Below are 11,104 nucleotides of genomic sequence, written 5' to 3'. Positions count from 1 at the left end.
ATAAAGTACTAGACATGGACAACGGCAAGCTTTAGTTACATTTGATGGAACTTTCATATTTATGATTCTAAGCTCATTAATGCAAGTTAAATTTCATTTGATGCAAGTGTTTTACTTTCTTCTTCCTTTGGTGGAAATGTGCTGTAAGCTTAGGGGGTTGCAGTTTTCTTTTGTCTCATGGGTTTTTGAATATTGATGTTGAAGTTGATTCTAAAAGTTTGGTTCATTTCTCGTCTTTGGAGCATTTTTGTGGTCCGCCCATTTCTAACCCTTCGGCGCGGATTCATTCACTCTTTGGCTCAAGCGCAAAACTATCAGTCATGTGTATCATCAAAGTCATCCACATTGGATTCTTAATCCAATGTTGGATGTAAATAATTATGTGTTATAAATTATCAAATAAGATTAAATTCAATTAAAATGATCAATTATGATTTAAACTTTAATGTATCTAAAAGGATATGAATCTTTAATGTGTAGAGGTTTAAGATTAATTTTTATTTTTATAATGAGTTGAAATAGAAATTCAAAAGATAATAAAAAATTTATTTATAAATAGAATTATGGTCCCAAGTCGGAGATCTTTATCTCAGCTAAGGCCTTCTGAAATTGACTCAGGGTCTTCTAACTTTAAATGGTCTTAACATACCTTATTTGAGATATTTTACTATCATTTACTCTTACAATGAAGGTCATCCTGTTTGTGCCCCTTTATCATTTTTAGTTTTTGTTGTAAAATTTAAAGTTGGTTATTCTCTCTGCATACGGAGTTTTGCCAAAAGGAAAGAAAAAAGTTAACGAAGATACAAGTTAATTAACGGAGTTTAATGCTATTAACCCTGTGAACAATGATGAGAATACTTCTCAAATCACTTTAAAATTCTCCACACTTGAAATGATTTTCAAGACAAAACAACAGAACTAATAAAATGATCCAAGTCGTTCAAATACGAACAAGGCTTCATGTGTCGGTCTCGAAGGAGGATTTGACCAAATGCATTGAACCAACAAGAAAAGAAGTAAAAAATAATACATCCATGGGATGCTCAACATTCATAACAGTTCAAATGCCAAACCAGATTTTCCCAACTTTTCTTCCATAATCTTCTTGTAACGTTCTGCCATGGAATTGTTGAGAAAATTTTTCCAATCTCCTACTTCTCCCTTTCTGAAATAGGAACCAGCCTTAAACTTAACAGTTGGAGATTTAACAACAACACCATTCTTGTTCACCTCCATATTCTTGAGATTCTCTAAGCTACAAAGCTTAACTATTTCTTCGACTACACCATTTTCAACTTCCTCTGGAGAAAAAGGAAATCCCAAGAACTCTGCCAGCATCTTCACGTGAGAAGTTGCATCTATTTTGAGATCCTCGTACTTGAGAAACACCACCTTTTGAACATCATTTAGGCTTGCATTCCAGTACCCCTCAGCATGATCCCAAACGGGACCAAAAGGGTATAAACCTTTGCAAAATAATTCAAAAGCTTCATCAATAGGAAGTGCTTTTTGCTGATCTTCACCACTATTTTCAAGCAAAAAGTGCCGGAGAGAAATGAACTGATCCAAAGGGTTTCTGCATATATAAATTATGCGACATTTGGCATTCAAAATCGATTGAGGTAGGGCATGGTAGGGTAGATGTGTTGAGAAAATTCTTGGACATGAGAAGGCCTCAAGATCAGGATTTTCGCTATTCAGAAATAAACCATACTCCATGGATCTTACAAGATCATGAGGATTGGTGATGAGGAGAGGGCTCTCTGGTATTGTGCACTTCTTGCGGTTGATGATGCTAAAGCTTAGTGATTTTAGCCAAGTGGTGCCTGATTTAGGGATGGAAGCTAAGATAATGTCGGAATCCTTAGCTTTGAAGTTTCTTTGAAAGAAAATTGTGGATTTAAGCACTCTTTCTGGACACCAAAAATTGTTGTAGTAGCATAGCCACCGGCCATCCCAGTTTACCTTTTTAGGAATTGTTTGTAGCGATTCTTGAAATTCATCCATATCCTCTACAACTTTGGTTGAGGATGAAGGACGGAATATTGGCGTTTCTTCCATGGGAAAGTAAAGTGCATAGATATCAGCAAGGCAGGATTTGTTGAATCCACCAAATCACATACATAAAAATTGTTCAATAATGGGATGTTGTGGGGTCGCCTCAACAATTCCTTGTCCACAGAGAGTGGAGTGTAATCCCACAGAATTTTTTTTTTTTTTTTTTGGGATATGATATATTCCTATGCTACGGGGAGGGTGAGGGCCCGAAGATGTTTTGGAATAATCCGAAAGGGATTGAATCAGTATCGAACTAGACGGGTGCACTACGTACTTGACTAGATTTTTAAGTAAGGACACATTTAATTGTGACAAATTAATAGGAGACAAGTTTTAATTGTGGAATACATATTTAATCCCACAAAATGTAATCCACTAGAATGTGAGAGCGGTGTCCACCTGAACGAAATTCACATGCCACGTCATAATTTAACTATCTCATTTTTTATTATACGCTCACCCATAATGGATTACATTCCACATAGTATAATAATATGGTCCACAAGCATATCAAATATGTATTTTAATAACTTAAAAATAAACTATTTAGTTTCATTAGAATTTTTTACTTTTTAGATTTTGTATTTGCTAAAAGATAATATTATTAATTTGTGACTTTTAATAATATATATTTTTTGTCTCTGAAAAATAATACACTGGTATTTTCTAAAAATTATAGATTTAGATTGGAATTGGAATTGGATAATTTAGGAAATTTGGGTAATTTTGAAAATTTTGGTGGTTTTGATTTTTGAAGAGGATGAATTTTCTATATTTGGAGCATTTAACATATTTCTAAAATTACTAAAATTCTCATCCATAATGACAAAATACTGAAATTTTAAAAAATTATGTAAAGAGGTTGAAGACAATGAATAAGGGAGTAGGAGAAATAATGGAGTAGGAGATTGTGAGGTGAAATAAAAAAAAAATGTCTCGTGTAAAATAGGGAGAAAACCAAAATGTCTGTTGTAAAATGGCCAGAAAATGACCATTTTAATTTCAATGTTCGTTGTAGTTGCTCTTATGCTATACTTCGTTTTAATTCATTCTTTACAGTCTTAGGATTGATAAACAAAAATATTACACTTAATGATTGAGCGCTTGCCAACAAATTTACAGCAAATCGCTGTTTGTCTTATATGATTCGGAGCAGAATGGTCATTCAACATATAGATAAAGAGGGGAAGCCTCCTGCCACTTAGGATGGTCGTCCGCCCATGTGGCAACTGGGGATTGGCCGGTGGTGCTGCCAGGTAGTTTTTTTTTTTTTCTCATGGGCCTCTTTTGTTTTTGTTTTCCTCAGAGACAATTGTGATGCTGTCCTTGTTTTTGTTTGTCATTAGTCATAGTCATTAGTCATCAGTCATCAGTTAGTCATTTTTGGGGATAGGAAACTTGTTGGTCAATGGTGAAATTACGCTTTCCCCACCAAGATTTATTTTTGTGACTTGTTTTTTTTTTTTTTTGTATTCGTTGGTAATATTTTGTGGGGGTGTGTCCATCTATGTAAAATTACCTTTGCCGCCAAATTTCCGCTGTCTGAGACTTTCAGTTTTTTTACAGTTCAACAGCTCATCTCTGTACGGCTATGGCAGGATCTCTCGTAACCGTTGGACAATTCCGTTAATTTTCTGTTGGACAATTTTCCTTTTTGGGTTCCGTTCGGGCTGCTTCTCTTCATTCTGCCTCCTGCTCGCTGGTTTCTGCTATTGCTTGTTTGCTGTTTGCTGTGCTTATGGTTAGTGTGGTCTGTCCTCATGCTTGCTTCTGGTTTTCATTTTTTTTTGTTGTGTCTTTTACCTATGTTTATCCTATATTCTTTTTGTTTCTGGTTGTTAGCTTTATAGGTGGCTACTGTTGCATTGCCGCCTTCCATAACCACAGGTGCGTGTTCTTAATCTTTCTTCCTCTGCTTTGTTATGATGCATTGATGTTCTGCATGTTCCCGTTTCTTTTGCTTCCAAAGATTTTCCTACCTTTTCTCTTGATTTTTAGCTCATTTCACCTCTTCGTTAGCCGCTTTTGTTAGCTTTTTAGTCTACTGCTGCATTGCCATTTTCTGTGAACCCGCGTCCGGATTCTTAATCTTTTTTCGCTCTGTTTTTTTGTAGTGAGATGGTCTCATGTTGCCTGCACTTATGCTGTGCATGTTCACGCTTCTTTTGCTTCCAAATGTTTTTTTCCTTCTCTTTCGGTTTTCTCTCATTTTCTCTTGCTTTTTTATTTATTTTTTTTGCTCATTTCTCAGCTTTCTTTCGGATCCTTTCTTTTTGCGCTTTATTTGTTTGCTGTAATGCTTGTTAGTGCCTTCTGTGACCTGCTTTCCTTCTTCTTACCTTTTGCCCCTGTTTTTCTGCCTTGTTTCTATTCTTCTGTTCATGCTGAAGTTTTGATCTTTTTTTTAATCCTGTAGCTATTGGCTGCGGCGTCCCTGTTCCTCTTGGTGATCCTTTTGCTTTGGAGGCGTGTGCTCCTTTTTTCTGGCTCTTGGCATCAGCATCAGTATACTCCTTGTTGCCATGAGGTGGAAGAGGTGTTCCTCCTGTTTCTACTTTAGACTTCTTTTAATCAAATTATATTTCTTGTTTCTTGGCTATCCAGGTTCTAAAGCTCAATGAGGTTGTTCTTCTACCAATCTGCATTCAGCTTGACTTGTTTACTAATTAACAGTTTTCCTTAATAGATTAGTGGCTATTATTATATTGATTTGCCATGGTAACTGCTTTTAAATGGTTTGCATTAGCTGGTTGTCAACTGCTTAGCTGGTTATATAGTGTGCATTGCGTTTGTAAACTCATGACTTGTTTTCTCGTTTCTCCGTGACGCTCTTATTTTATATGCTAATGTTTTTGAGTGACTGTTGTTCCTCCGGTGTGTCTAGCTTGATATTCTATTTGCTCGTTGCATATGTCGTTGCTCTTTGAACTGTTCTTTGTTATTTCTCTTGCCTCTTTCAGGAAATGTTGTGTGTTTTTTCACTGGGACTCGCTTTTATAGATATAAATCGTTAGTGTTTTATGTTATTTGTCCCATTTGCTGTTAGTTGAGCAATGAAAACGTATTTATGCCTTTTCAATTTATGTTAGCTGCTCTGCACTAGATGTTTGCTCCTTTTTCCTTGGTTTCGCACTGTTGCTGCACTAGATGTGCTGCTTCCCTTTCTTACATGCAGATTGTATGTGCATCTCCTGGAGTTGTACCCACTTTCTACTCTTCGAACTATGTGACTTTTATTGTTAAACCTCCTTGCTCATTCATTCTTTTTTGGTAAATTCGTTTAGCCTCTTCTGTTTTTATTTTGCAAGTTTTCCTACTTTTTTGCTATCATTTGCTATTCCTTTCTTGTTGGTCTTGTTTCTGTTAGTTTGCTTGGATAGTTTGTCTACTATAGATGTTATGTGGTATGAGAATAGCCATATATATCACCTTCATGTCTTGCTACTAATCTGGCGTTTTTTGGCTGATAGCTAACTTGTGTTTGGGAGTGTGTGAATTATTTACTTCAATGGTGCCAGCTTAATGGATAGAAATGCCAAGCATCGCAAGCGTTATGCAAAAATGCCACAGGAAAAGAAGGATAATCTCTGGGACGTCTTTGTTGCTGAGCATCAACTGGAACTGGACGAAATTTTAGCTTTCCTTCCTGAATCAGCTTACACCTACAATGTTCTAATTTTTTATGAGTATGGTGTCGAAAAGCAGTTCTCGTGGTATCATAGTTTCCATGTGTACTCCATCATGAAAAATGAGTGAATTTAGATCTATCAAAATAAGAAATTTCCCTATGCCATGTTTCTTTTTTCAACGTTTAGTATAAGGACTATTTTTGCTCATGTATTATTCCATCCTCCATAACTCCTTTTTCTTTACCAGCTTAAACTTAACAAATGAAAAACTCTCCCACCGAAAAAGTTGCCTGCAAACATTTCGTTTTTCTAGCCTCTATGCCTCTGCACTCACTGCTAAAAAGCAGCCAGAGTGCATATCATAGGTTATAGAATAAGAAAACGAAAATGTATTTGGATTATGTCATTTTTCTTTACCATGGTGATTTGGAAATTGCATTGTAATGTTTTTATTAATTATTGCCTCTCTCTCACATGCACACACAAAACTGGAAAATTAAAGGGTACTATGAAAGCTTTGGTGTCCTTTTGATAATTTACTTCTTGCCTAGGTTGCTATTTAGTTGTGTTTCTTGCATTTATGATTCTTTGCCTTGTTCTTTTTCCTTCTGTTGCAATTGGGTATAGGATGTCAGGCTGCTTATACTGGATTCTCTGGGTCAATATGTAGCAGCTTTTGCTATTAGCTTATTGAGTGGATGATGCTTTAGAGTTTCTCCTCCCTGTAGACTCACTATGGTGTCTTTGTTTTTGAGGAAGAAGAAAAATTTGTATCAATCCAACTGAAACTGAATGCATTACATTGGAATAGCATTAACTTCTCGTGTGTACATTTTAAAGTATAGCATATTCATTTTCTTTGCATACTTAAGTGTACACCAGGAAAACAAGGAATTTTAAATGTTCTATCTCTTTAAATATAAAATAACCTATAGAATTAAAAAAAATTCCAACCAAGCTTAATAAGTTCTCTGTACAACAAATCTCTTCTAAAATAAATATTTACTGTACTCTCAACCTGGGCATACCTACAACTTACCACTGTGCGCGAGCACGGTGAACATCTTCTAGTCTTAGAAAAATGGAAGAAGCCAAAATTAGGAAGCGATGCTTCGCTGAACCTAAAAACTCTGGCAGTGGGCAATCTTAATTACCGATTGCTTGCTCATCCAATCTTGTCGGTTCGAAAGTATCATACTTTTTTTTGTCCCAAAATATTTGTCATATTTGATATTTCTAACTACTTTATACTCTGAAATTTCCCCTATCATTAATGATGCATAAAAAAAATGTGATGGTTTGTTTTCTACTTTTTACTTTGACTAACACATAATTTGTGACAGCCCCATTTTCCCCTAAGGCGAACCAAAGGGGTTAGCGGACTGCCTGCCCAACTCTCGCCAGGACTAACGGTGCAGTATAAAACGATCTATCACGTTTTGAAACTTATAATGCGCGCAAACAAGGCAAAAGGGCAAAATAACCCAAAATAAAAGAAATGAAATCCAGAGTCGGCCATGAATAGTAACCGACCTGTCCGAAACCCAACCAAACATTGAAATACATATACAACATAACATTAACCATTTACAAGCCACAATGGCATCTAAAAGTGATACAAAAGTCACTACATATGTGGGTTGCCAAAACAAAAGTGAAAACGGCCCTAATGATACATTTAGGGTCCCATTTTATATACAACATAAAAGAAGCATTCATCTAGTTCATTCGGCAACCATTTAACAAAATTCATTCCAAAAGGGGCACATTCCTGTAAGGAAAACAAAAGAAACGGGGTGAGCTACATGCCCAGTGAGAATACAACCACCATAGCAGCTAAGATCACATAAGCATAACCGTTCAGTTCAAGTATGTAAATAAGAAGTAAATCAAACCAGTGAAAGGATACGGACGGCTCTCAAGAGCCCATTTCCACGTTTACATTTTTGATCCAATCTCATTGACCCTCCGTCAATGTTTAAGAATACCCGACCGTAGACCTCACTTCACTCCATTCCTTCCACCAAACATACCCCAACCGGGCCCGCACTCCAATTCAGTAGCTTTTGGTAATACTCGAGTATACCGGAACCGAGAGTCTCATTACTACAAGGTTCCTCAGTACAGTCCCCGTGGTATGTCACGTATCACGACCAAGCCCTTGCCGGCTCGATCCAAATGACCACCAAACGAGGTTGAGCTCAGTAATACAGTGAGGTCGTTGGACATCGTCCAAACAACACCAAATCAGTTTTCCAGGATTGCAATTCAATAACTCATATAGCCAGTGCAGTATTTCAGTATAACAGTAGACAGTCATGAATGAAATCACAAGGGGGTGAGGGCGATCAAGTACACCCTCACCTCTATCAATTCCAATAGCCAAGTAAGCCTTCAAGGCTTCAAATTCATATATAACAAAGCCACATTGTAACAATTAAGTGAGTAGTATACTCACCAAGCAAGAAAGTGGTGTTTCATACACCGTAGTCACCAAGACGTCGTGAGCTACCGTCACGCCCTAAAACATGTAACACATACAATAAGACTCGAGAACGAGTCACCAAACAATGCTAAACACAACCCCAATAGGGTTTTATATGCATAAATGAACATGATAGCAAATCAGAAATTTAAAAGAGCATTAGTCTTGGCCCCGACTTGAAAAACTGTTTTGCACTCATTATGCGGTAATGGCGTCAATTTCACTACGGTTATCGGATGGGGGTGTAAGACCCACCGTTTCGAAGCTATGAATCAGGGCTACAACAATGTAGAAGGTCACTCAGTCCAGTTCCTAGCTTAACTAGGTCAAAATGCCAAATACTATACCAGAATTACCAAAACAGGTTTGCAAAACACAGAAAACTATAATCAGTATATCTCAGTCCATACAAGTCCAAATGCCGAAATTCCAAAGGCATAAGTTAGCTAAGACATCCAGCTACATTTCATCAGAAGACACCAACTCCAAAATCCAAACCAATTCCAGTCAAAATGGCCAATTACAATCGCAGTTTTCGCATTCTGATCAAAGCAGAACAGCTACAGTAATTTCGTCATATCTCACTCTACACTAATCCAAATGACCTGAAATTTTACAGACACCTCAAACACATCAATACCTACAACTTTCATGTTTTGAGAAAAGTCTAATTCGGCCTCTAACCCTATGATCTAAAACCGGACAGAATTGGGATTTTTATGAACCCTAACTTTTCATTTTTCATCCAAATCCAAAATTGATTGCATTTAACCACAATTCACACCTACTAGAGTCATTATAGTCCATTGCCAATCATCAAAGATGGCCACAACATTCATTTCATATTAAACCAGAAAAATTCCCAATAAAATAAAAACTTCACCAAAACAAGCCAAATCAAGAGATAAATCACCTATTCCAACACTCAAGCCACTTCTAAGCATAATAATACCATCATTAGGTGTAAGGAAGTAGTAAAACATCACTTACCTAAGAACAAGAGATGTAGAGAGGTTGGCCACCTTAGAGCTTCAAACAAACTTCACTAAGACCCTTACTAGCACTAGAAGAAAGGTTTTTATGGAGTAGAATCCAATCTAGGCTTTTGTTTGTAGGAGATTAAGGCAAATGGAAGCTTGAAAGTTGGTGGAATGCCTTTCTTCTTTGCTCAAGGAGAACCGGCCACAAGGAGAGAAAAATGATGAATTTTGTGCAATTTTTGATATTTAATCCTTTGGTCAAAAAAGTCAAGAAAGTGAATAGTGTTTCTTAAAGTCCAACCAATGAGAAGATGACACTTGTCACCTCATTAAATGCATTCTTATCTTTCTTTTCTCTCTCACATCAATCACTTCACACACCCTACTTATCTCTTAACACCCGATAAATTTTACACAGTATCCGGAATTTAACCTAATTGGCCGAATTTTTCCGAACTTTTCGCACTAATGGGTCCCACGTCCACTATTTACTCTTAATTTCCTAAAATTTCTCCAATGCTAGAAAAATCATCTTAAAACTATAATTGCTCATAAAATTCACTAGGAAATTATTTCTAAACCAGAAAATGCATAAAACATGCAATTAAGGGGAAATAAACCCTAGGAAAAATATTAGGGTTTTACGGGTTCTCACACTCTCTCCCCCTTAAAAGAATTTCGTACTCGAAATTTCAACGCATATACATCCGGTCAAGATATCACTCAGAAATCAATCAAGCATTAGAATTCAATCTAATCCAACTTGTATTCACCCGGTTCCATAAGTTTCCTCAAAGTCAGTCAAATACTAAGAATCATTCTAATCTCATTTATCGTATTTCCATGATCCAGTAAAGCATGGCTTATCAAATAATCACTTATCATATTCAAGTACTAAATATCATGCCAATCCAACTTATCAAATAGTCATGATCCAATAGGGAGTTAAACGCGTAACCAGATAAAACAGGCAAAAGGCTTGAAGTCGGACGTAAAGTCCCAGGTATTTGAAAGAAATTCAGGATATAGCAAAGCTTTAGATCGAAAATTCATCATTGGTGGTGCTGGACAACACAACAAGCTAGCACAACGGCTACGCTTCACCAAAGAATTTCAGTTCAGTAAGTCGGCCCTGGTGGTGCTGGACAACACAACAAGCTAGCCTCGCCAAAGAGGTTCAGTTCAACCGTCACCGAAGAGTAGTAGCCGGTTTACAATCACACCCGTACGAATAAGTTCAAGAGTAGGGTCAAAGCAGAGCCAAATACTTCAGGTTCACGGTGCATGAGCACGAATAAGAGCATAAGTTCAAGTTCAAGTGCAAGTTCAAGTTCAACTTCAAGGATCATGAGTACGAGTAAGAACATACTGGTCTAGCCTCTGTCCAGCAATTCACATTCTTAAGCAGTCACAAATTCAAGTCCACATTAGGTATGTAAGGCCACACTAGCCTAAACAGGCTCAAATCTCAAGTAAGCTCAGTCTAATCGATTTCAGGTAGTTCAAGGTTTCTCACCAACCCAACGAAATACTTTCGGAGTTCAAACTTCCTAAGATAGAAATATGGTCACAGAACCAATCGTAATATGTGTTGCGCACAAGAAAATCTTACCAAGGTCCCGACTAGGTTAAACCATTATCCCTTGGTAAATCTAACCTTCTGATTTATTCTCAATTCATATTCAGCACTGGGGACCCATTAAATTATATGAAACTGTCCATCAATTTGTCTCACAAGTACAGGATTGTCTAAGCCCTCGGCCACGGTCCCCTTTTCTCATTCCTGCTGCTCTACTTAATAGAAGTCTATAAGCACAGGAAAAACATAGGAAAAGCATCATTAGGCATAAAGAGCTTAATGCATATACAAAGTCCACAAATGTTTATAAGCAGGACATGATTCTTTACAGGTATCAAAAATTATAGCACGGATTAAAAGTCACAAAATA

General features: G+C 36.9%; 1 protein-coding gene across 1 annotated transcript; it reads right to left on the bottom strand.

Moving 5' to 3' along the window:
• Positions 1 to 1,053: 1,053 nt before the first annotated feature.
• On the bottom strand, positions 1,054 to 2,064 carry LOC113705968 (cytosolic sulfotransferase 15). Its single transcript, XM_027227869.1, has one exon. The coding sequence runs from the start codon at positions 2,062 to 2,064 to the stop codon at positions 1,054 to 1,056; it is 1,011 nt and encodes a 336-aa protein (XP_027083670.1).
• Positions 2,065 to 11,104: the final 9,040 nt, after the last annotated feature.

Source organism: Coffea arabica, chromosome 8c (assembly GCF_036785885.1).
Source record: "Coffea arabica cultivar ET-39 chromosome 8c, Coffea Arabica ET-39 HiFi, whole genome shotgun sequence".
NCBI classification, from domain to species: Eukaryota; Viridiplantae; Streptophyta; class Magnoliopsida; order Gentianales; family Rubiaceae; genus Coffea; species Coffea arabica.
Note: the sequence above shows the minus strand (reverse complement) of the source record. Positions and strands in the feature narration are given on the sequence as shown.